General features: G+C 39.5%; 1 protein-coding gene across 3 annotated transcripts in view; it reads left to right on the top strand.

The window, feature by feature from the left end:
* The window catches only part of ZRANB3 (zinc finger RANBP2-type containing 3), a 320,871-nt gene that overhangs the window by 279,856 nt on the left and 14,852 nt on the right, over positions 1–26,163 (top strand). For all 3 annotated transcript variants that reach the window (XM_059166728.1, XM_059166729.1, XM_059166730.1), the window contains 3 exons: positions 15,949–16,336; positions 19,544–19,735; positions 23,125–23,216. In XM_059166728.1, the coding sequence (XP_059022711.1) occupies positions 15,949–16,336; positions 19,544–19,735; positions 23,125–23,216 (672 nt within the window). The remainder of the gene's footprint in view (positions 1–15,948; positions 16,337–19,543; positions 19,736–23,124; positions 23,217–26,163) is intronic.

Below are 26,163 nucleotides of genomic sequence, written 5' to 3'. Positions count from 1 at the left end.
CTTGGGGCCCAGCAATACAGGCCACCCTGGCCACCAAAGCCAGCTGTCATAGGGGTTTCCCCTATGTTGACTATACCTGCCTGCCAGCTTCAGCAGAGCTGTGGGAATCTTGTTAGCCATAGCGGGCAACAGGAGAACACATCGGCTGGACTAGCCCACTGGTTACAGTAGCAGAGCAGGAATATTCAGGGCTAGGGCAAGCCCACTGGCTTCAGGAAACTGCAGGGGACCCTAGGGCCAGGGCAGGCCTGCCAGCCTCTGCATGACCATGAGAGAACATTGGGGCAGGGCAAGCTCACTGGTGCTAACAAGGGTGGGGGAGTACCAAAGAGGTGCCTGCCAGCATGGCAAGGTGGAGACAGCACTCAAAAATGACACTCACCAGTACCTCCTTCCCCAGCAGATGCTTGTCAATAGCAGATGCTTAAAGAATGGCTAACGAATCTCCTTTGCATAATCTTGGCACACTTTGCAAACTTCTGCTTTTGCCCTGGGTCCCAAGATGAGTGAATCTGAAGACTTTTAATCACCTATTGCCTTTTGGGTCTGGATGTAAGCCCGTTGATTTTTAGAGCAAAACTTTTTGAGGTTTATCTTTACAGTGTAAATCCCAAGGGTTGGGGTGTCTGATATGGGACACAAGCTTTGCTCCCCTGGGAGAAGTGCTAACCTGCTGATATCCCTCCCTCTGGCCAAGGTAGGGTTTTTGGCAAAACCATGTCTCTGCCTCTCCTACCCATCTCAATGTAGCCTTCATATCCTTTGTTGTAGATAACCTCTTAGTTTTCTAGTCTTTTTGAGAGGAAATGAATCTATACGTAGCTACATATTTGTATACTTGGGAAGAGGTAAGTTCGGGATCTTTCTACTCTACCCTCTTGAACCACTCTGGCCTCACTACATGTCTCTGTGCATGCATGGTTTTCTGCAAATTGGATTTCTGTAATGTAGAGACCGTTTGTTTTGATTCGGTTTTGCTTTGTTTATATTTGGTTGGATCCCGGCCAGGATGTAAAATGTGTTTTAAATGAGTTTAGGTGTCCATGCTACTTACCACTTTGTCTTTATACCCTCCAGCTTCATGCATTTTAAGAAATACTCCATTTGTTGAAAGGTCCTAAGATACTTAGTCTGATGAACATATTTTTCTTATGAATTTTGCCAAAATTTTAGCATTTCCTATGGGACTATTTCTATTTATACTTTCTTTCTATAATTTCTTTCTGATCCTTTTTTAAAGCTTTTTAAAAATAAAATTTCTTACATTTAACATTTTTTTTAATATTTCCAATTTTCTCAATTAATCTTTGCCAAATTTGCCCATTGTCATCAAAAGCTTATTTATCTGAAAAGTTTATAAGAGTTCTCATTGGATGGTTTTTAACAGTTTGTGAATATTTCTGGAGTGTTAGCATTTTTAGAGATGTTCATTTTCTACCTGTCCCAGTACCCTGTGGCTGTAGCTGGAGGTTTGAGCTGCATATGGAAAAGGGACCTTCCATTACAGGGAGAAACAAAGTTGTATGTTAGCACGTAACTCAGCCTGGCCCATCAGCCCTGGTGAATGGGAGACTGAGAGTCTCAAAGAGAAGGAGACCAAGGAGCAGAGAATGAGTTTGAAGGGCAAGGAAAGGATAAACTCAGGGCCGGGAGAGAGTCAGGAGGCCCAACTCCCAAGCTCCCCAATCTTCTTAACCTGGCAAATCTGTCATGTTCAAAATGTTGTGAACTCTAGAAATGAGTTTTAGAAAACCAATAAATTTGGTCATTTTGGCAAGTTGGTCTTCAGGGAATTGGGCTTCAGGTCATTTGTCTTTTAGCATATGGATTTTTGGAAAATTGATTTTCTGTGAATTGAACGAGAACCTAATATTAATATGATTATGTGTTTGGGGGACAAAAAGCCTTGTGATTGCGAAGAAGAGGCGGGCAAGAATGAGAGCAATGTTTCTGGACAAAGTTTTTATCTTAGTTTTGGTATCTCTTTCCATCTCTCTCACCTGGTATTCATTGCCTTTCAGAATGGCATTATCCATATCTCCTTCTTCTCTTAATCAGAATTCTCTTTCTGTCATATAATTCAGCTAACTATTGGGATTTTAAAAAAATGGTAGCAGGGCTGATACTGTACCAGTATATATGGGTGTAAGTGTCCCGGTTGTTTGCAATATTCAGGATTTTGGTAATGTTTGGTAAATAGCCACTTCTTCCATCACTTCATTGTACTCCCTCACCTCCACAAGGACATCTGTCCATGCGTGTGATCTGGCGTAGCATGGGGGCCTCTGGACTCTGCCTCAGTGCAACACTGGTTAATGCTTCTGCTATAGCTGTTGGGAAATAGTTGACTAATACCTGCGTGGAATTAATCCCCACAACTGAATGAGTAACATTTCTTTACCCATCCTAAATACATTTACATTTTTTAAAGAAATTATTAATCGAAACGTAACTCAAATTGAAGTCCAACTCAGTGAAAACATCCCATGAGGGATGAGGAAATCGATGAGGAAAGACGGCTCTGTACAGCCAAATTAACTGTCCCTTAAGTAACCAGTACTGCCTGAGAGTCTGTCACCAGCGTCACTGCCTCAAATGCAGTCCTGTTTCTCAGGCTTCTTCCTTTTTTTCCTACCTCTCATATACATGACATCTAAGTACTGTTTTGGTTTTGAGGTGTTTTGATTTTCCTACAGTGGCTTATGTTGAGTGATAAGGTTGGTCATTTATAGGTGAAAGGAGAGAAAGATATGGAGTTTATTATTCTGTATTGTCATTTCCAAGTGATTAAAGGCTGTTTCTGAATAAAATACACTCAATAGAGTAGTCTAATAGGAAGCCTTCCCACTCTCTCTGATACTCATTTATACTCCATCATCTGAGGGATATCCCTTTCTTGAGCAATACCTATGGGAATTGGGCCCTTCCCTTAACTTCTACGGAGGCTTTTCTCTCTTTCGTCCTTTAATGGATGAACAGTAACATCATTACCCAGCCATTTGAGTCCCTAGGTCACTGGATGACATCTGAGGTCCCTTTCATCTATTATATATACACTATAAAGTATCCAAGGAGAAACTTAGTGCATCAGTGATCCATAATGATCAGTGAGCAAAAGAAGGAACTCTAATTTGGTATGGTAACAAGTCCAACTCCTGCGTAGGGCAGGTCTTTCTGTTTGGTTTCTCTTCTTCAAGTCCATTTTGTTACTTCAGACAGTAGTTCTCTTTCCATTTTGGAACAGATCTCCAGATCCCAACTCAGTCTCTGATTTTGAGATCTGTTTTACCTTACCTGTTGTTTTCATTTTGTGGGCTCATAGTTCAATATCTCACAGTTTTACTCTCCTCATTAGATTCTAACTGGTTGCCTACCTTTCTTACCCTGCCTTCGTACTTGCATCTTTGACCTGGCTCATACCACTGCTTTTCTCTAGCATAACCATCCCATCCTCAAGTCTCCTGGTCTGCTGTCCTCAAAGCCTCAAACATCCTTTACCCAAAGCAGGTTTGTATTTTTATTTTTTAATTTGTATTTTAAACACTCACACTTGTATTAAAAATGTGTAGGATGGTTGCTGGTCTGCTGCAAAAAATATTGTGTATAGTTGGGAAGGAAAGCTGTTTAGTACAACTATGAAATTTTAAAATATGCCTTCAAAATTTAAAAACAAACCTTGCATTTTTTATTAAATACCAACATTGTATGAAATGTTTGTCTTGTGGGCTAAGGAGGGCAATAAGAAATTATCTCATGCAAATGAAAAATAGCCTTCTTTTCCACATAGTGTCTAGTTGGTAAAAATGGTAATAAGAAAAGAAAGTTGACCATAGGAGCTGTGGCATTCATAAAGTCTAAATTTTTCTTACCCCAAATCTTTTGTTTTTGAATATGTGAATATACTGCTTTCTTGACGCTAACACATCTCAAATTAGAATATTTATATATCTGTATTTTAGAATTCAAACCACTCTGTAAACATTATAAGAGGATAACCTCATTGTTATGCACAGAGACATATAAATTTCGCTGTCATGGCTTATATCACATAGTACTATTATTAGGCATTTGTCTTTATTTGTCTTCATCACTTCACTTCACTCAGTAATAATAATTCACTCAGTAGTAATAATCAACATATATTGAGCGGCTATTCCATGCAGCCACTGTGCTAAACCCTTAAAACACATAATTTTATTTAACCTTCATAGCTACCAAGAGGCAGATGCTATAGCCATGCCCCACTAAAGCTCAGAAAGGTTAAATGATCTGCCTAAGTTTATGTGGCCAATAAGCTGGGCCTTTTTTCCCCCCACAGTCTGCCTTCATGACCTTGCCAGACTAAACCAGATGCATGAGAGTTAGCACAGTGAGGAACCTTACTTATTTGTGGAATGAATAGAATTTGATTTAGTTAGTGTTTATGTGATGTGTATTATGTAGAGGGTGTTTAAAGATCATTCATTGGGGTTCCTGGGTGGCTCAGTGGGTTAAGCCTCTGCCTTTGGCTCAGGTCATGATCTCAGGGTCCTGGGATTGATCCCCGCATCAGGCTCTCTGCTCAGCGGGGAGCCTGCTTCCCCTACCTCCCCGTGCCTGCTGCTCTGCCTACTTGTGATCTCTCTCTCTTTGTCAAATAAATAAAATCTTAAAAAAGAAAAATAAAGATCATTTATTATATAAACATTTATTAAAGTTATATTAAAACCACAGTTAGATTCCACTTCACACCTACTAAGATGTCTAAAAGTAAAAAGATGGACAACATGTATTGGCAAAGATACAGCAAAATTGGAAACACTCATACATTGCTAGTAGGCATATAAAATGGTACAGCCATTTTGAAAAACAGTCTGGCGGTTCCTTACAATGTTAAACATAGAATTACCATATGATCCTGCAGATTCAGTTTCAAGGGAATTCAAAATATATGTCCACATAAAAACTTGTGCATGAATGTCACAGTCCAAACATCCATCAGTTGATGAATGGATAAACCAGATGTATATTCACACAACAAAATATTATTTAGCCATAAAAAGGAATGAAGTTCTGATACATGTTACAACATAGAGGAATCCTGAAATCCTTATGCTAAGTTAAAGAAGCCAGACACAAAAGGCCACATATTGTCTGGTTCCATTTATAAGAATTAGCTAAAATGGGCAAATCCATAAAGAAATAAAGTAGAATTGTGGCTGTAAGAGGCTGGGAGGAGGGAGAGATAGGGAGTGACTGCTTAATTGGTATGGGATTTCTTTATAATTAAATAGTGGTGATGGGTGCATAATTCTGAATACACTAGAAGTCACTGAATCAGACACTTTAAAAGAGTGAATTTTATGGTACATAAACAGATTATATCTCAATAAAGCAACTAATTTTAAAAGACTATGTGCTAGGTGCCAAGATAAAGAAAACAGCTAACATTCCTTTGGAACTTACTCTTTAAGTGGGAGAGACGACTATAATTAAATCATTTTAATGAGATAGAATGCATGTCAAAATAGAGATATGTAAACCAAGTTGTCAGATCACAGAACAGAATTAATAAACTACATGGGCTTATGGGAAAGTTTCCCTTTGGAAACACCTGAGCTGGATTATGAAGGATGAGTTCAGAAGGAGTGGGTCCTAGTTCAGCCAGCCCTCAGGAACACTAAAAGCATTTCTCAAAGCACAGTGAGAGCAGTTATCACTTGTTCTGAAGATGGGAATTGCGCGTGAATGTATGAGCATAGGGCACATAAGACGCAGTTCAAATGGGAAGAATCCCTAAACTTTGGCCCTGATCAGATGGAGAGGAGGCCACATGGGTAATGCCAAGAAGTTGGGTATATCCTGAAAATAATGTAGTATCATCAGAGGCTTTTAAGCAGATGAATGACATGAGCAGATTTCTGTTTTCAAAAGATGATCCTAGTAGCAGTGTGGGAAATGAATCGGAGGGAGGAGGGGCAGAGGTCCTTGGAGGCAGTGGTATTTGGGGAAGGGATTATGTCTGCCGTCCCTCCCATCTCATTTTAAACTATGGTAAAGAGATACTCTGTCTCTACTCAGTCTCAGGGCTTTCTCCCCTTATCCCTGAGGGATGATTTTTCAGAGCTGAGCACTTGGCTGAGCCACAGCTGAGGGCTGATGTGTTACTGAGCTCCCCAGAGGCATATCTGTCCTACACTTGTGTCTCCCTGGCAGGCCCTACAGTCAGCATTTGGGCTGAGAAGTAGGAAGTCCTATTATGGCCTTGGGTTTTAGCTGGTTTTTGAAATACACCTTTTACCAAAATTTTACTTGTAATATTTGACATGTACAGGTCTATTAGTAAAGTCAGTCTGTTTTTATTCTTAGGGCTATTACTATATAGAAAGCTGCTTTGTCAAGGGATTCCCAGATGGAATTTGGGGCACTTAACGCCACCCTGAGCTCCTGACAGTGGTAGTGGTAATAGGAACAGAAAAATTCCAGACATTGCAGAGGTAGTATCAACATAGTAGGGCCTGGGAGGAATTCTGTCTAATAGTGGCCTGTGCAGGAGGAGGAGAGGGGAGATGCCATAACCAGAGGCATGTGAGTAGGTGACATTCCAGTCACATTCTTCCAAGTCACATTCTAGTCACATTCTAGAGCTTTCCTATACATTCTTATTGACCTTATTAGAAGAGATGGCTCTTCCCAAAGACGTTTATTTGCTTCACTACTTTTGATGTCATCTTTATTTTTTTTTTAAGATTGTACTTATTTGTCAGAAAGAGCCAGCGAGCACAGGCAGGGGGAAAGGTAGGCAGAGGGAGAAGCGAGCTCCCTGCTGGGCAGGGAGCTTGATGCAGAGCTTGATCCCAGGACCCTGGGATCATGACCTGAGACGAAGGCAGACATCTAACTGACCAAGCCACCCAGGCATCCCTGATGTCATCTTTAAAAATAAATAATAGCTTTTCTTTTTACTGCTGTGTTTTTTAAAAACCAGTGTTGCTTTGTATTGTGTGCTTTGTTTTCTTTATGGCCACGGAGGAAAACATATTGTTCCTAAGAGAGGATCACTGTCAAAATTTTATTTAACTACATGAGAGTCTGAAAAAGTCCCCTTTTAGGAAAACCGAAATTCATTTTATTTAGATGGTTAAGATGGTACTTTAGTAATTTTGTATCCTCTGGCTTGTTTACAAATGTTAGTGAAAGCTCTTTAGTTCCAGTTCTGGGCATCATTCATCTGCCATTTACCCATTTGTATCACAGCGGTTTTGTTCACTCTTTTAAGAACTGGAGACAGATGACATGAGACAGTAATGATTCCTACCAGAGCTGCCCTTTGATCAAAGTCTATGAGACCCGACATCGGTGCTTTTGGTGGTTGGTGTGCTTTGAAGTGCTTTCTTGTTTTTCATGAGTTTTACGAGATTTCCTTTTCCTCTCCTTCAGTTCTAATAACTGACTTTTAATCCTGTCATCATGACCAAGAAATTTGTCTCTAAAGAACAGTAATTTACCATGGTGCAAAATAGCAACTATATTAGGTCCCTGAACCTTACAGATAAAAACACACGTTTTGCCACCTTAAGCATTTTGTAGTTTTTATTTCCTGCACTTCTCACTGAAAGCAGTATTTTTTCTTTTGTTTTTCAAAAGCAATATTGAACAAAAGTCAGGAACACAATAACTGAGTGTCAGCTAAATAACTGAAGAAAGGAGTATCTTCTATTTTCCACATCTTATGACATGAGCATGTTGACTTAACTATATTTTTCCCAAAGCCTTGTGATAAAAATTACTATAAGCTTAGATCATTCCTCCTACTTACCAACACCTACATTTAAGTTCTTTATTTATCACATATTAAAGGGGTCACTTAATATAGTTCTTTCTTTACAAGGATAGTCAGGATGAGTTAGGATCTTTGTCAATAATTTGCTAGTAAATCTCTTCTAAATGCAAAAATGTAGCCATGAAAGAATAAAAAAAACCTTTTTAGCTTAATTGTGCTATTTAAGGAACAAAGCTTTCCTAGGCCATAAAAAATATTTTGTCTTCCTGTGTTCCTGCTTATCTTTACCTCTGAGAAATGCCGATAACATTAATAAGGTCAGTAATTTTCCTAATACAGACCTGCCAGAACAGGATGGGTACTGAGTATTTATCAGTGTGGCTATTGTAACCTGAGGATTCTGGTCCATTCTGGTAAGACCAATAAAGCTTGCTCCTATAGGGGGTCTTGTTACTAATAAACCTAATCTTTTTAGAAAATGTTTTTTTAGGAAGCATTTTGTTTAGTTATTTCTTACTGCCTTTCTTGGGTGCTTTAATCAGTAGGCCCACATTTACTTTATAAAAGATTAATTTAAAAAGGACAAAACAAAAGTAATTAGAAGCATCTTACAGATATAGAAGTTTTACATTCACTTTTAGTGTCTGTGTCTTGTTAAAGATCACTTCTTTCTTTCATTAATCAGACATAGCCCAAGAACCTGCTGGGTCTCCATGAGGAGCTGATGGTCATATGTCCCTGTCTCAAAACATCAAGGATAGTGTGTAGTTTCCAGCTGACCAGCGTGACGGTAGAGCAGTGAGTCCTGTCAGCACAGCCTTCTCTGCTCTAACTTGCCCCCCTCACACCTCCTGCGCTCGCCTCTGCTCACTCACCTCCTCAGTAGCTTTCTTCGCTCCAGCCAGCCAGGCACTCCCATGTCATTTCAGTTACCATGATGGACAGAGGAGCTGAGTGAGCCTGTTTTGTGCCTGCACAGAAGTTACTTTGTTTTGGTATTACTCCATTTTTTGAAAAATTACTATTTGAGAACAGCTAGAGGGATTCTCCTTAAGTGTTTAGGGAATTTCTTTGTTTTTTTTTTTTTTTTTAAAGATTTTATTCATTCATTTGACAGAGAGAGATCACAAGCAGACAGAGAGGCAGGCAGAGAGAGAGAGGGAAGCAGGCTCCCCGCCGAGCAGAGAGCCTGATGCGGGACTCGATCCCAGGACCCTGAGATCATGACCTGACCCAAAGGCAGTGGCCTAACCCACTGAGCCACCCATGCGCCCGGAATTTCTTTCTTTCTTATCTCCTTAAAGAGTTCGTTCACCGCCCCTATGTATGCTCACATAGGAACTTTCTCAACCTGTCTTACAGGCAGTGAAGGAAAGAAACGGAGCTCCTCAGACCACAGGCTCACAGTCAGCGAATTTATTTTAGTCCAGTGGCTCTTAACCTTTGTTGGTCCTGAATCCCTCTGAGACCATGGAGAAGGTAAAGCTCTCCAAAAATGTACATATGATACAGACAATATTTTATAGACCATCTCAGAAGTTTCTCGGGCCCACAGTTAATCAGGCCATTCTAGGTCTTGTGAGAGGCCCACGGTTCCTACGTTAAGAACACCTGCAGTGGGGTGCCTGGGTGGCTCAGTGGGTTAAGCCTCTGCCTTCTGCTCAGATCATGATCCCAGGGTCCTGGGATCGAGCCCCGCATCGGGCTCTCTGCTCAGCAGGGAGCCTGCTTGCCCCTCTCTCTGTGCCTGCCTCTCTGCCTACTTGTGATCTCTCTGTCAAATAAATAAATAAAATCTTTAAAAAAAAAAAATATAAATAAATAAATAAATAAATAAATAAAGAACACCTGCAGTTTAGTAAACCTGCAGCCCTTCTCTGTTCCAGCCAACATGTGTGATTATCGTGAGGTTGTGTCAGAGAGATTTTCCCACCTGTGTTTATCGCTCCTAGCTGCCAAGTAGCAAAGAAACCGCATCAACCACCCTCCTGCCTGATTGCTCAGAGGCTACACTCAGAAAACATAACTGTTAACATAGATAAGGCTTGTAACTGATTACCCCAGAGGAAGCCTTCATTTCTGTTGGGCCTTACGGCTTCTGGCAGCTTCGTGGCCGCAGTGCTAAGTTCACTACCTATAGCCACATTCACCATTGTCCATGTAGCCGTCATAACATTAACTAAAGTCATTGCTACTAATTAATCTTGCCCTCTCCTTTTTCTAAAATTATACTCTAAGTGGATCCTTTGGTTCCCAAAATTATATAAAATGATTCCCTTTACACCCACATACTCCTTTTCTGGGTTTTACGCACTCAAGTCTCAATTTATTATAACTCAAGAAGCTGAGGTTTCAAAATAACACCTATACTGCTTACTCCCGAGTAGAAGTTAGCCCTCATAGCGGCAGAGGTAGCCATCAGTTTCTGATTACTGTCAATCACTGCTAACCTTTCTGTGACTTGCCTCTGGCACAAAACGAGAATTTCTCACATGTTAATTTCTAAAATTAGTCATTACTTAAATAGTGAAAGATGTTCTTTTAAAAACAGCTTAATTAAATATCTTAATTAAAGAGATCAACTGTAAAAGCTGATACTTTAAGGCCCTGAGAATTCTTTTTTTTTTTTTTTAAGACTTCTTAGGTTTTTGTTTTGTGTTGGGAGGGCTGCTTTTTTACAAACAAATCTAAAAGTATTTTGTTTTGGTTTTTTTGGTGGGAAGATGGAGAGATTAAAAAGTTTTTACAGAAATAAATTCCTTGCCAGTAGAATGGGATAGAAGAGTCTGATACTATCTAAACATTATTTCATGTAAGTGACAGTGGCCTGTTATTATACATTTTATTCATTTTATTTTTTGTGTTTTCTGTTTCCTATTTTTTATATTTTATTTATTTATTTAAATGTTTTATTTGCTCTTTTTAAATGGTGCCTGGCTGGCCTAGTCAGTGGAGCAGGCAACCCTTGATCGCAGGTTTGGGGGTTCCAGCCCCATGTCAGGTGTAGAGATTGCTTAGAAATAAAATCTTTAAAAAAATGTATTTCAAGATATGTCCAGGAAGAGAGCCAGTTGAGAGAGGGGGTAAGGCAATAAATTGAAAAGAATCATACTAAGTCAAAGCCTCCTTAATTAATGATAGAATCCTTAGCACCCTTCTCCTAAACAGCTCCTGGTTTACTGGTAGCCAGCACTGTACCCTTCAGGCAGGAAATTGAAGGACTCCTTTTTGGGGAACCAGACTGGACCACGAGAAGACTATGGAGACTGACAGGGCTCCCCTGACAGTCACTGGTGATCTCAGTGAAGTCCCCCACATGAAACTTGCCATCACATTTTATTCTTAATGCTTATTAAGTCTCATTCTTAAATATGAATGGACAGTAAAGGCCTCCAGGCCTGGGGGAAAGCTTTTCACTTGAAAAGCAGAGACCAGGGACGCCTGGGTGGCTCAGTTGGTTGGACAACTGCCTTCGGCTCAGGTCATGATCTCGGAGTCCTGGGATCGAGTCCCGCATCGGGCTCCCATCTCCATGGGGAGTCTGCTTCTCTCTCTGCCCTTCTCCTCACTCATGCTCTCTCTCCCTGTCTCTCTCTCAAATAAATAAATAAAATCTAAAAAAAAGAAAAGCAGAGACCAAAACAATCCTGTAAGCCAAGAAAGAGATCAGAAAAAGCAGAGACAATCGAACAAACTGAAGAAGACTTTAAAAGGAAACCCGAAAACTATTACTAATGTCCATAGAGAAGTGAAAGAAAATACTGTGCCCATGAAACCAAAACAAGGAGAGGTAATTAGACAAGTGAAAGCTCTTAGGAATTGAACCTGTCATATCAGAAAATAGTAATTCAACAAGGCTGGGAAAGAAGGTAATGAGGCACTCACAAAGAAAGAAGGACAAATAGCAATCAGAAAGTGTGAGAAAAGTTGAAGAAAATCAAATGATTAATCCAGAAGCTTTTGTCTAATAGGAATTCCACAAAGAGAAGACAGAGAAAATAGAGGTAGAAAAAATAATATAAGAAAATTTCCTAGAACTGATGGACATGGGTTTTTCTGTTTTAAAGTGCCCACCGAGGGGTGCCTGGGTGGCTCAGTGGGTTAAAGCCTCTGCCATCGGCTCAGGTCATGATCCCAGGGTCCTGGGATCGAGCCCCACATCAGGCTCTCTGCTCAGCAGGGAGCCTGCTTCCTCCTCTCTCTCTGCCTGCCTCTCTGCCTACCTGTGATCTCTGTCTGTCAAATAAATAAATAAAATCTTAAAAAATAAATAAATAAATAAATAAATAAATAAATAAAGTGCCCACCGAACACCTAATAAATGAGTGGAAAACCAAAACACATGCACACACTCACTAAAGCTACCACTCTCCTGATTTTTCTCCCTTTCTTACTGCTGTTTTTGTGTATCTTTCCTTAGTATCGCTTCCTCATTACACCCTTAATGCTGTTTCTGTGCTTTCTGTCTTTGACTTTGTCCCTTTCTCACTACCTTCTCCCATTATGTATCATGACATCAAGTCTGATATCTTTAACCACGTCTCTATGTTAGTGGTTCCCAGATGTGTGAATCTAGTTGTTTCTTTCTCTTGAACTCCAGACCTGCTTCCTGGACTCTCTACCCTGGTACCCAACAGTCCTCACAAGGATGTAAAAGTGAGCTTATTTCCTTACCTATTCTCTTTTTGTCTTTTCATGAGCCCAGTATTTTCCCGTATTCCCTATCACAGGAAAATATCATTTCTACAGTGTTGCAAGTCAGAAATATAGGAGTTTAAGTAATCACCCTGAGCCCCTCCATTTTCCTCCCCTCTTGTAGTCAATCAGTATGTCCTTTTATTTTTCTATGTTTTTATTTTTTATTAAGTTCAACTAGCCAGCATACAGTAGTACATCATTAGTTTTTGATGTAGTGCTCAATGATTCATTAGTTGCATGTAACACCCAGTATGTCTTTTTAGACCTTTGTGGTGATAAGCCCTATGTGTCCCACATTCCCAGGAAATCCTTCTGTTCTTTCATTCACATGTATGCAGGGACAAGCAGGGTCATTGGGTAGTTGGGGAGGAAATCTATAGCATGAAAAAGGAGAACAAAAATAAGCTGATAGAAGAATTAACCCTAAAGATAACATTTTAAAAACTCAAAGTAGTAGCCTCACATTTAAGATGCTACTGCAAATATAAATAAAATCAGACTACTATGACAAAGGAACAAGAAACAAAAAAGGAAATTTTAAATGTTGAAAATATGGCTATCAAAATAATTCTGTAGTCAGGGTTGCGAGATAAATTAGAGAAAAACTCTTAAGAATTTAGAGAGTCAAAAGACAAAAAGAAGGAAAATATGACAATAAGAGATAGGACATTACATCTAGTTCAACATTCTGCTAACAGTAATTCCACAAAAAAAGAAAATAAAGAGGAAGAAGCTATCAAAGAATAGTGGAAATTTCCAAGAGCTAAAGCTACTGAGTGCCGTTCAAAATTAAGGTATCCTGGGTGCTGAGCAGAAGGCAGATAGATATAAATGACACAGATACAGAAATATAGATTATTGTGAAATTGTAGAGCACCAGGGATAAAGACAAGGTCTTAAAAGTCTCTAAAAGGAAAGTGCAACCTATGAGGGAACATCATCAGCATCGTCCGGTGTTGGAAGAAGTAGAGCAATGTCTTTAAGGACTTGAAAAGAATTGCATGCCCAGCGAAACTACTAAGGGTTAGAAACAAAATCAGTTCATTTCCAGACATGCAAGGACTCAGAAGGTCATGCTTTAATTAGAAATAGCTGATGGGATTTGTTCACGTTTTCTGAACATTTGCTACTATTTTCAAAATCCTGAAAGCCCTCTTGGCCATCCTATTATACGGAATAGAACATTTTCTTTAAATATTTAACTATCTTTTTTGCTTTGTTACTTTTTTAAACACCAAACTCTGTTAGTCTGCTAATCTCTCTGCTTTTCTTCACCCTTTTCTTAGAATTTCCCTTGTGCCTTATTTTAAAAATCTTGTCTCATGGTTAATAATCTCCTTCTTTATATTTTTATCTAAATTCTGTTACTTCCATAACTAAGATAACTTTTTATAATGCGTGAGGTTGTATAAATAACAGCCACAGAAAACAGAAGCTGTACATTTTGGGGGGATGATTTTTTTCCTGTTACGTTTCAATTTTACCAATATGGAAACAGCCTAAATCTTCCTGCTTTCCTCCCTTCTTTTTTTTTTTTTTAATTTAAAAATTTATGATTATATTTGTAAACATATAATCATAAAGCTTGCTGTTTTAACCATTGTTAAGTGTACAGTTCAGTGGTAATACTACTTAATATCACATTCACAATGTTGTGCAATTGTTTCCACTATTTTCAAAACTTTCATCACCTTGGACGGACTCTGTGACCATTTAGCAATAACTACCCATCTCCCTTTCCCTCAGTCCCTGGTAACCACTAATCCTTCTCTCTTTATGGATTTGCTATATCTTGCTTTATTATGCACCATTGCTAAGAAGGGCAGGTAAGATATGTTACATAAAATATTTCTTTACAATATACTTTGCTATCATTATCTGTAGAGTCTGTCAGTGTTATCTATCGCTACATAACAAATTAACCCCAAAATTTAGTGTCTTCACACAACAATACTCCTATATTATTTCTTACGGTTTCTGTGGGTGAGGAATTCAACCAGGGTGTAATGGAGATGATGTGTCTCTGCTCCACAATGACTGGGGCCTTTACTAGAAGACCCCAACTCTGAGATCTGGAAACATCTCAAGGCTCATTCAGTGATGTGTCTGGCAATTGATGCTGTCCTATAACCTAGGGGCCTACCAGGAGTTGTCAACTCAAACAACCACACATCGTTTCTCCCTGTGACTTAGGCTTCCCCACAACATGGTGGTGAAGCTCCAAAGGCAAACAACCCAAGACAAAAAGAGGAAGAGATTCAGAATGCCCGCATCCAAGTGAAAGCCATATAATCGTCAATAACCCAGCCTCAGGAGTCACACAGTGTCGTTTTCACTGCATTCTATTGATTGAGACGGTTAGAAAGATTCACCCAGATTCAGAGGAGAGGAACACAGACCCCACCTCTAAATGTAGCATGTCAGTGTCACATTGTGAGAAGAGCATGTCAAATAGGATAAGAACTGGTGTGACCATCTTTGGAAATGCAGTGTGTTTCCACCATGGTACCCCTAACAGGAATTCTCTAAAATTGACTCCTGGGGCGCCTGGGTGGCTCAGTGGGTTAAGCCGCTGCCTTCGGCTCAGGTCATGATCTCAGCGTCCTGGGATTGAGTCCCGCATCGGGCTCTCTGCTCAGCAGGAAGCCTGCTTCCTCCTCCTCTCTCTCTCTGCCTACTTGTGATCTCTCTCTCTGTCAAATAAATAAATAAAATCTTTAAAAAAATAATAATAAAATAAAATAAAATTGACTCCTTATCTTCCTTCACTGTTTGCTAATCAGTTGTGGAGCTATGTATCCCACTTTCTCTAATAAGGAAGTTGAGATTTATACATTGAAAACAAAAATTTTCTTAAAAAAGGGAAATACATTTTTTGAAAGCAAGATAATTATTAAGATGTGTCTGTTAAAGAAGCAGCTCTAATTAATCGCTTTAATGCTATTTGAAAAAATGCTCCCAGGTCAAGAAAACATTTAATATGAAAAACGTTGTTTATGAACGCTGTATTTATAGTTTGGGCATGAAACCATTTTGGTAGGTTCTTGGAATATTTAAATATTTAAATACATAATTTTCCTTTCCCTGACATACCTCTAGAGCAGATAGTTGATGAAGTATAATTTTATTACATAAATTCTGTAGCCACGTTACCTAACATCTCTAAAGCTTTAGTGTCCTCATGTAAAATATAGGAAGAAAACTAGTACCTGTCTCACAGAGCTGGCATGAAGATTAAATGAGTTAATATATGTAAAGTGCTTGGCACACTGTAAGTGCTAAAAAAAAAAGACACAGGAAGTATATAGATGTGTTAATGATATTCTGCATATATGTATATATGAAGAGTCATAGCATAATTGAATTCATTTCCAACAAGGTATTCAAAAAATGAAAGAATATGGTTACTGAAAATAGTTGGTTAATCTGTTTCATTTAGGAAGAACATATTAGATGGCTTTTTAATTTGATAACTTTGTTTTTCCTAGTTTGAAAAAGAAAAGCAGCATGATATTCGATCATTCTTTTTACTAAAACCTAAGAAAAGACAGTTGGTGACCTCCTGCGATGAATCAGGAATATTCCAAGAGAAAAATACTGTCGTGCCAGCAGACCCTGGAGAAAGAGCCACAAGACGCATCATTGATTATGAAAGTAATGTTGAACCTGAAGCTAAAAGATTGAAGTTGGTCACCACCAGTAACCACTGCAGTGCCCCAGAGGAGAAACTGTCCTGGCCCAGACAAACCACGGCCCTAGCCCAGGCAACCAGCCCACCCTTTCCTGGAAAGGGCTGGCAGTGTGGTTTCTGCACCTATATCAATAACTCAGTGTTACCTTATTGTGAAATGTGTGAGAACCCTCCAGGCAGAACTGGTGAGTACATGGAGTGTGGCCCCTGGGAGGGGGCTGGTGGTGTCATCTTCACATGGTCTGTGTTTTTAGAGGCAACTGCTGTTAGCACAGGTTAGTGGGACTAAACACTGACTTTAGCTGTTAAGCTAGAGTAAGAACTTTACATAGTGAAGACTGAATTTATTCCCCGGTGGAATGTGGAAAGCTCCCAGTTCTGTCAAGAATGTATATCCCTGAGCGTCTGTGACATGGCATTAATTTGGCACAAATGGACATTTCTCATTAATGCCAGCAGGATGTGAATTCAGTGGGCAGGAATAGAAGCTCTGTTGCTATGGCAGCAAATATGCCTTATAGTCATAGACCTGCTGTTTTCTTTCTCCTGTAGATAATACTTGTTTTTAAAAGAAATTTTAGATTATTTTTGTTTAAATAGCAAAATAATCCAGTGTAGCTTCTTTGCCTAGTAAAATATACATTGTGTCCTGTTTCTTGCATGACAAATCATAAAAATTCCTCTGTAGATCTTTGAAGAACCAAATTGGTATCTGTTTTCTGAGTTTATTCTTTACCAAAAAAAGTAAAAATTATAAACATACCTCAGAGTATGTTTTTAGAGCATGGTATTATTCTGATGATTTGTATTTGAAATGATTATTAATACTGAGGTTGTCTTAAGAAAAAAGATCATTAGTATTTCTTTTGTTTCCAGTTTTAGAGACTATTTTCATGGCAACTTAGAAGGCCAAGTTGACAGTTTGGGAAGCTGGAAGAAATCACTTTATTTTATCAGTTGTAATAATTGTACACATCTCCTTTCCCGTCATTAGAGAAGTGGCATTAACAGAGTCCGCTAAGATAAAGGCTCTGCTTGCGGTTCCTTCCTGTCTTTCTTGTTCTCCTGTGTCTTAGTTTTAATCTGAAAGAAAATGTAATCAGTAGCTGAGTCTTTCCTCTTTCAATTCTGGGTGTTCCTACAAAAATGACAAGTCTGCCATCTGGGTGGTTATATTTGTAACGTGGACACCTGTTGTCTGTGAACTAAATTGGAACCACAAGCTTATCCCATATAATATCTCTCAGAATTTGCATTATCTCATTCAATTTCCAACTACTCCAGGTCATAAAAATAAAGTATCTCATGACTACAGGATAATGCCAGTTCACATAGAAGTATAAGTTGAGTGATTTAGCAAGGAAAATCATAGTTTAATAGGGTTTTAAAGTTCTGATTTTTTTTTGTGATACCAAGAGCAACAGCAAAAATTTCTAGACCCCTGATTTAATAAGCAAACTCTCAAGCAACCTAAAGAAAAATGAAACTTTTTTTGTGACTTTGAAAGTCTGATTTAACAGAAATACATATATGTAATATTGATACTAATGTATGCAAAAGGTTATATTTATTAGGTTAATATTATTGTACTTGGCATAATGATTTCCAACCCTGATTTAGGATGTACCCCCAAAAGTATTGAAAAGCAGAATTAATTCTAATTCATCCAAAATTTCTAATCAGTGTTTGCCATACAATACTTTGAGGAAATAGAATCCAGAAAACTAAAGGAGAAGGGCGCCTGGGTGGCTCCGTCAGGTAAGCGGCTGCCTATGGCTCAGGTCATGATCCGAGGGTCCTGGGATCAAATCCCGCATGGGCCTTTCTGCTCAGCAGGGAGTCTGCTTCTCCTTCTTCCTCTGCCTGCCAGTCCCCATGCCCGTGTGCTCATGCGCTCTCACTTGCTCTCTCAAATAAATAAATAAAATCTTTAAAAACAAACAAAGAAAAAGGAGCAATGTTAGGAAATTACACTCCTATAAAGTTTGCTAATACAGTCTCCAGGACATTTAGTACATTCGGTACAATTTGGTATAGTATATATTGAACACTAATATTTGTCAATAGGTAACCCTTACCTTGGGCTTTGTTTTTTTGTTCTTGTTTTGTTTTTGTTTTTGTTTTTGTTTTAAGTAATCTCTGTGCCCAACATGGGGCTTGAACTCATGACTCTGAGATGTCGAGTCGCTTGCTCTACTGAGCACCCAGGTGCTCTTCTTGTGCTTTGTTCCTAACGTGCACATAGCTCATACTTGCCATCTTATAGCTCATAGGCCCATATTTCTGTCGCCTGCTTGAACCGCAGTTCGTGCATATGCCTCTGCCTCATCTGTCCTGCTCATGTGATGGATGCCTCAAGGTGACCATGGCCCGCGGTGGAGTTCTTGATTCACCACCACATCTAACACCAAATCTTCTCTTCTCTCATCATGCGTCCATGATACTAGAAACCCAGGCAGCGTCCTTCATTCCTTTCTCTTCTCCCACACTTGATTTGTCAGGTTCTGCCAGCATAACTTCCAAAGTCTATCTCAATTCTGGCCATGTCATCTTGGTTGCTATCATCCTACTGGAGTTACCATTTTCTCCCCCAGACCTCAGTGGCCTTGCAGCTAGCCTCCCTGTGGCCCTTTAGTACAAGCAGCTAGGGTGAGCTGTTAAAAACTCAGATGATTCCATTCCTTTTTCTACAACCCTCAGTGGCTTCGTTTACATTTACAATTCAGTTTGAGAATACAGACCCTCGGGCTGGGCTTCTAGATTCCCAAACAGCCCTCAGCTCAAATGGAACTCAACCCAGAGCTTGGCCCTGTGGACCTTTGTTCCCCACCAACCCCTGATTATGAAACCTTGTTTTATTTTCTTGTTTTACTTCTCTTTTTCTTTATTCATTGGCCTTTATTCTCTTTCTCTGATGTACTTTTTTCTGATACTTAAAATGGAAACTCTAGGAAGCAGGGATTTGTCTATCTCACTCCTTACTGCCTGTTCGGTACCCCATCATTTGCACATGGGGCATTTAGTGACTCCCAACAGGTGTTTGCAGAGAATGAATAAAAACTGTTGACCATGTTTTCTTTTTTTTTTTTTTTAAGACTTTTATTTATTTGACAGAGAGAGCACAAGCAGAGAGAGGAGCAGGCAGAGGGAGAGGGAGAAGCAGGCTCCTTGCTGAGCAAGGAGCCCAGTGTAGGACTCCATTCCAAGACCCTGGGATCATGACCTCAGGTGAAGGCAGCCACTTAACTGACTGAGCCACTCAGGCATCCCAACCATGTTTCTTTTTATAAGACCTAGCTGTAACTTTTTAAAAACTGGCCTTAGAGTAAATAATGATTTTATCTAAATTTGTGTGTAAATTGTTTGTTTGATTTTCGTAATTCTACAAATAGACAGCTCTACCCAAGATAAAAATGAAAACAAGAAAGTTGATCCTGGGAAAGACACCTCCAAAAATGTTTGGACTAGTTCTGACCGTGAAAAACAAGTCCTTGCACCCTCAGATCCTAACCCGTTGGCTGAGAGCAAGGAAGCAATATCAGAAATCAAGAGAGAAGACACACTCACACCCCAGCCAGGTGATGGTAAGTCTGGTTTCCACTTCCAGTGTTCAGATACTAAGTATGCATGTAGATAGATAATACTGTGGATAGACTTGCAACTAGTACCCCATTCCAGGTTCCTTGTATTCTGATTTATATTAAACATACCAACAATTGGAAGCACACACTGAAATACCAGATGGCTGGAAGAGCAAAGCTGTGGGCATTCAGACATAACGCAGCAGAACTGACATGTAGCTCTGCCGGTGCTGCCCCCAGGCTGCTCGCCCAGCCTCATGCGGGTCGGGCCCATCCACGAGTGAGGGTGTGGTTTTGACACTTGTGAGGTTCTTTAGGACAAAATAGTAAGAATGGCATGTTAACAGCTACTTAACAGATCATTAATTGTTTGCCCACGAATTTCTTTTAAATGGTTACAACTAATTGACCTAAATTTAGGACTTGGGGTGGGTTTTTTTAAGAAACCGTTCTTAAGGTACATAATTTTAAGACGATAGGAATCATGACTGCACTCGGAGCCAACCATGTAGTGTTTGGATTTATTTATTCTTTGGTTGCTTCAATCCATTACTTCAAGCTGTGATGGTTGGTGTATACCCGCCCATAGGTCACACATCACTGTTGTTATATGTGGCCAGAGCTGGAGTTCATGAGTACTTTGGGGTTATTTTCTTTGTTTATCGGTTAGTGACCATAGTAACCTACAGACTGATGTTCTCATTATAACAACACCAAAACTGTTGAGATGGGACAGTTAAAGTTTTTCTTCTAACTTAGTTGCTATTAAACACAGATATAACTCAGAGTCAGATTCATAGTTTTTAAATGAAATGTTCATTTAAGAATTTCTGAGCTCGGGGCATCCTCCTTTTTTTTTTCCCTCAGCCTTCTTCCCTCTAATGCCTCAAGATCTTCTCAAATAATATCTTGGAATGGACCCTCTTTTAGATGTGTTAATTTTAACAGTCTTTGGGTATATGGTGTCGTCTCAGGTGGGGCTTTCCTTCCTCCTGCTCTGACAATCCTTCAAGTGCTGATGAAGCCCTTGTTGTAGGACAACATGTAGCTCACTGTACTGAACATCTGACTAAGAACAAACAACTTATGGGCCATGAGTCTCTTCATGTATGGCAGAGAAATTCTGGTTTGGTAGTTGGAAATCGGTTCCTTGATGAAGGCAGATGCTAGGTTTACTTAAACATACTTTTCAAAAATCTCTAGACCTTTAGAAATTCTGTTCTGCCAGTGAAATATGCATTGGTCTCATCCACGCCAGACAACGCCATCTTTTCCCCCATACCTTCCCTCTCTTCCTTTCTTTGACTTCTGAGATCACTGGGCTGAGAATTCCATACAAGCGATATGTTCACCTCTCCCCACTAACATGTATTTCCATGGGAAAAAAAAAAAAACAGAAGGATGACAGAGGGGGCACACTATATGAAAATGTTTATTCAGTGCACATAAACCCTTCTAGAACTGCAGTGGCATGTGCTTTGCAGGGACTCTGGTTTTGTTCTAACTGGAATTCTAAGGGTCTGGAAGAATGGCTATGTCTTCACAAGATGCATCATCTCTAGTCTCAAGCCATTAAATTATACTTCATAAAAACAATGGAAAGAGAAATATGTTCCCCAATGTAGCTGCTAACTACCAAGAATATCAACTGATTTGGAATCAATCCTATAACGCTTTTTTATCAGAGAATGACTTCTAATCTTTAAATATTAATGCATTAACCGTGGTTCTTCAAAAGATCTGAAGATGGACTGATTGTATGATGCACTTATTGTATGTACATTAAGAAAGAAACTCTAAAAATTAAATCATGACTTAATTCCCGAATGAGATCCCAGACCAGGTCTTACCCTCTGTTGCTTTGATAGTTCTTTCATTGTCCTGGGGGATTCGGCAGTCCTTCTGCCCTCACTTGTTGTGTTTGGCATGTACTAGGCAGCCCTTCTGCACATCTCAGGATCCAGATGTGAGAGAGCCTTCTCTGTCTGCAGGGATCTCCTTTCCTTGGGTTCCATGAAGCACTTGTTTATTCCTTTGCAAGAATATAAAAAAATTTTGATTATTCCTCAAATGATACCGTATTTACTTCTTTAATATCAAATTTATGCTCTCCTGCTTTATGTGCAAAAATTTTTGGTATGCATGTTGACTTTTTATTTCAATACCAAATCATAGTAAAACATTTTGAAGACATTTTAGAGGTAATTAAATTCAACTCATGTAATAACAAACAACACATTTGACTCAAGTGTGGTGTTGAAGTATTGTACAGTGGTATTGTAGTTATGATTAAGCTCATGTGTGCTCAGGCAGTGACAACCACTTCACAACTGTCACCTGGCCAACAGTGATTATAAAATGACATGATTATTGGCTGTATAACATGCCAATTTTTGAGATGTTAAAGCATGGGAAAAAATGACATTTTTGAACTTATGAAATATGGGAATAGTCCCAAGTTTGTAAAATGACCAGTGGCTTGACTAGAAAAATTAAAATATGATAAGGTTGCCAAGTAGAGTGAAAAATCATAGACTTCTAGATCTAGGGGAACACATTAAAAGGTCACTGAAGAAAAAATAAAAAATAATGATGATGATGGAAGTCATTTAGGAACTGTGGCAGAGGTTAAGGGCACAAGCTCTGTAGCCACGTTACTGGTCTGAAGCCTTCTTACTGGTGGTGTGACTTTGGGCAAATTAATGTGCCTCAGTTTTCTCCTCCGTAAAATGCACTACTTATTTCTGAAAGCTGTTAATGTATGTACTGAGAAAAGTGCCTGGCACATTGTAAGTACTTGATAAGAGTTAACCGTTAATTATTATTTAGATCCACTGTGATGACCCTCTCTCTCTCCATATATATTGGTTAGTGAGACTGAGAGGTGGTAAATAAGATTATCAGGAAAAAAGCTTGTCCACATATCCCCTTTGGTGAATGTGAAGCACGGGGTTATAGGGAATCTGGCATTTAAGTGGGATTTCACAGGCTGGATTGCTGCCAGCAACCAAAATGGTGCTCCTGCAGTCCCAACTTAAAACCACTCTTGGAGAAGCCCAGATTCTAGACTCCTTTAAGACCAGTAACAACTCTTAGTGGCAGGAAATTCTCTCTCATACCTAACTCATATCTTTTCAGCTAATTCTGAATTTATTTCTCTCTTGTAGAGTCATTAGCAAAAGTGCAAAGCAACTGGTTTCTATATAAGCCAGTGTGGTCTTAGGTGGCTTGCCATCACAGTTTTATTTTAAGTGCAGACACGTGTTCTTTGTCAAATACGGTGATACATTTTATATAGCTTTTTCATCATTCTAACCCATAGAAGATTGAAATAAGCTATTTTGGTTAGAGGAGAGGTAAGCCTTCAGGTCCTTTTTTATCTTCTTAATTAGAACAGTTGAAGAGTTCAGACAACTTGCCAGTGTATGAAACCTTAATGTTCTGTGCAAGTAGGAATACGGACCGGATTCACCTCTATACTAAGGTAAGCATTATGCAGATTCTGTACTTGAAACATACAAAAGACTTCCTTTTTTTTCATGTTTCATTGGAAATATTTAATTTCATTAACAATGAGATAGGTATCTGGTTCTTTTTCTTCTTAAGCTAATTCTAAAATTCCTTTGTTAAATCTAAAGATAATGAGAGGAAAAACAGCATATAGTAGTTAAGAGCACAGACTTCAGGGCCAAACTGCCTCAATTCATATCTGTTACCGAGTGTGGAATCTTGAACCTATTCCTTAACTCCTTTGTGCCTCGGTTTCCTCAACTGGAAAATGTGAAGAGAAGTTGTTGCAAGGCAAGGTTAACATGAACAAATTCCTATAAATCGCTTAGCACTATGGCTAGCCATAAGGAACTCTCAGTAAGAGCTCTAGTTGTCACACACACACACACACACACACAGCTACACAGCTACACAATGGCATATTATGCAGCTATTAAAAAAAGAACAAGATCTTTCCACTTGCAACAACATGGATGGACAAGGGAGGGTGTGATGGTAAGTGAAATAAGTCAGACAGAGAAAAACAAATACCTCATGATTTCCCTTTTGTGTGGAATCTAAGAAAGCAAAACAAAGGAACAAACAAAGCAGAAAAAGACCCCAAATCAGAGAACTAACTGGTGGTTACCAGAGGGGACAGGGTGGGGAGGCTGGCAAAATGGGTGAAGAGGAGTGAAAGTTACAGGCTTCCGATTATGGAGTAAGTCATAAGGATGAAAGTGACAGCACAGGAAGTACAGTCAATGATACTGTGATAGTGTTGTATGGTGACAGATGGCAGCTACACTTGTGTGAGCACAGCGTAATGTATAGACTTGTCAAATCACCATGTCGTACACCTGAAACTTATGTAACATCATGTCAACTGTACTTTGAAAAAAAAGTTAGATCCTTCTCGGATCATTTGTAGCAGCCACAGCACCATTGCAGAAGCCTGACTCTGCCCATCCACGTCAAATACATTCTAGGAAGCTTTAAAAATTTGATTGCTCAGTTGCATGCCATAGTCTAGGTTTGTGGTGCTCAAACTTTTTAGTCTCAGGAGCTCTTTGTACTTTCAAAATTTGTTGAGAACCCCGAGGAGATTTTGTTCCTCTGAGTTATATCTGTGAGGAGAGTTGGCATTGTTTTACATTTTTTTTAAAGATTTTTAAAAAATTTATTTATTCTAGAGGGACAGAAAGAGAACATCGGGAGGAGCAGAGGGAAAGGGACAAGCATGTTCCACACTCAGCAGGAGCTTGACCTGGGCTGGATCCCAGGACCCTGAGACCATGACCTGAGCTGAAATCAAGAGTTGGGTGTTTAACCAACTGAGCCAACCAGACACCCCTGCATTGTTTTACACTGTTAGCAATTTCTCTCGAGTTTTATTAGAAGACTTTGGGATTCTCCTATCTTATCTGTCCCTGGAAAATCACTGTGCATCTGTGAGAGGATGAGGGTGAAAGGGCAAATGTTGTCTTACCGTTATTATGAAAACACTTTTGCCTTTGTGGATCCCCTGAAGTGTTCTCAGGGCCCTGTGAGAATCTTTGGCCTAGGCAACCTAGTGTGAGTATTTGAGGAAAAACTTGCCGAGATGATGAGTACTTCTGTTTGGTCTACAGTATCAAATTTCTAATCTTTATAGGTACTAATAATATAATATTTATAACTTCATACCATCATGAGCCAGCCTACTGAAAGAATGCCTTTTTTCAAGATAACTTAGATTACAGGTTTTACACTAAACCAAATAGAAATATAGATAGATGGCAGGTTATGTTATAACCTCCATTGCCAATTAATAATTAGAAGGGATTTCTAGAAGATTAGGAAATGACTATGATCGTGAATGCCAGAAGACCCACGCTGCTTCTCTCATGGGACCACAGCCAAGAGAGAGACACCAGGAACGAAGCCAGGCAGTGAATGATGCTTCTCTTTAAGGCTTGGACCCCCGTCCCCAAGGCCTTCTCAGACCGCCATGTGAGAATAACAGAACTGGTCCCCAAAGGGGACTGAAGGTCAAGAAACCAAAAGGCAGACACCAGGAAGAGTACAACACAGAATTCAGAAGCCCTTAAACTTCTTACACTTTCTATTCTGTACAGTGAAAGCTCTGCATCCTGGGTCATCTGATCAATGTTTCTACATTCAATCAAAGTTCCATCCTTCGGGTGGAGGGAGGAGAGAAACCGCAAAGTCCTGGTGTGACAGCTTTGCTGGCCCATCTTCTAGCATCCAGCCTGTGTCACGTGGGCCCCCTCACCTTCTTGACTTCTCTCTTTTAACAGTCTCAGGTGCATTTTTATGAATGAGCTAAATACTTGCGTGTCCCTTTACCGTAAAATGTTATTCAATCTTCTAAACATGAGACACTAAGCAAAGGACACACGAACGGGTCCATTCACAGCTATAAACTGAGCTGAGGTAAATCCGGAAGTAGGAATTTGGATAAAAACCCCTTAAAAGGAAGATCAGTAACAGCTGTTAGCATCCTATGTTGTAGTAACAGTATCCCTCCAAAGATCTATTCATGTTAGCCAGAATCCCAACTCTGATTCAGAGTTTAGAGTTAACCATTACATGTCTAATCTTTGAATCAATATGTTAAGCGCTTTTTGTGTGTTTTTTCCAAAGCGATTGTGGAAGCTCTTTCTTTTGAGCTGAGGGAATTCCAGTATGGATTCAGCTTTTGTTGATGCAATGGATTTTCATATGCAGAGGTTTTTCTTCCCCTTTATGAAAGAAATACCCATATTTAAACCTCATGTTTAACTACAGCCCTCTACGTGGTATTGTTACCCTTAAGAGGGAGAGCAGTGGGGCATTCAGAGGGTCTGGGGAGCCTGTCCCCTCCCGTCACCCGGCATCTGTGCAGGGCAGCTGTGTGGGTAGAACCTTGTTACAGTGTGCTACCTTCATTTATCTGTTAG

Source organism: Mustela lutreola, chromosome 3 (assembly GCF_030435805.1).
Source record: "Mustela lutreola isolate mMusLut2 chromosome 3, mMusLut2.pri, whole genome shotgun sequence".
Taxonomy (NCBI): Eukaryota; Metazoa; Chordata; class Mammalia; order Carnivora; family Mustelidae; genus Mustela; species Mustela lutreola.
Note: the sequence above shows the minus strand (reverse complement) of the source record. Positions and strands in the feature narration are given on the sequence as shown.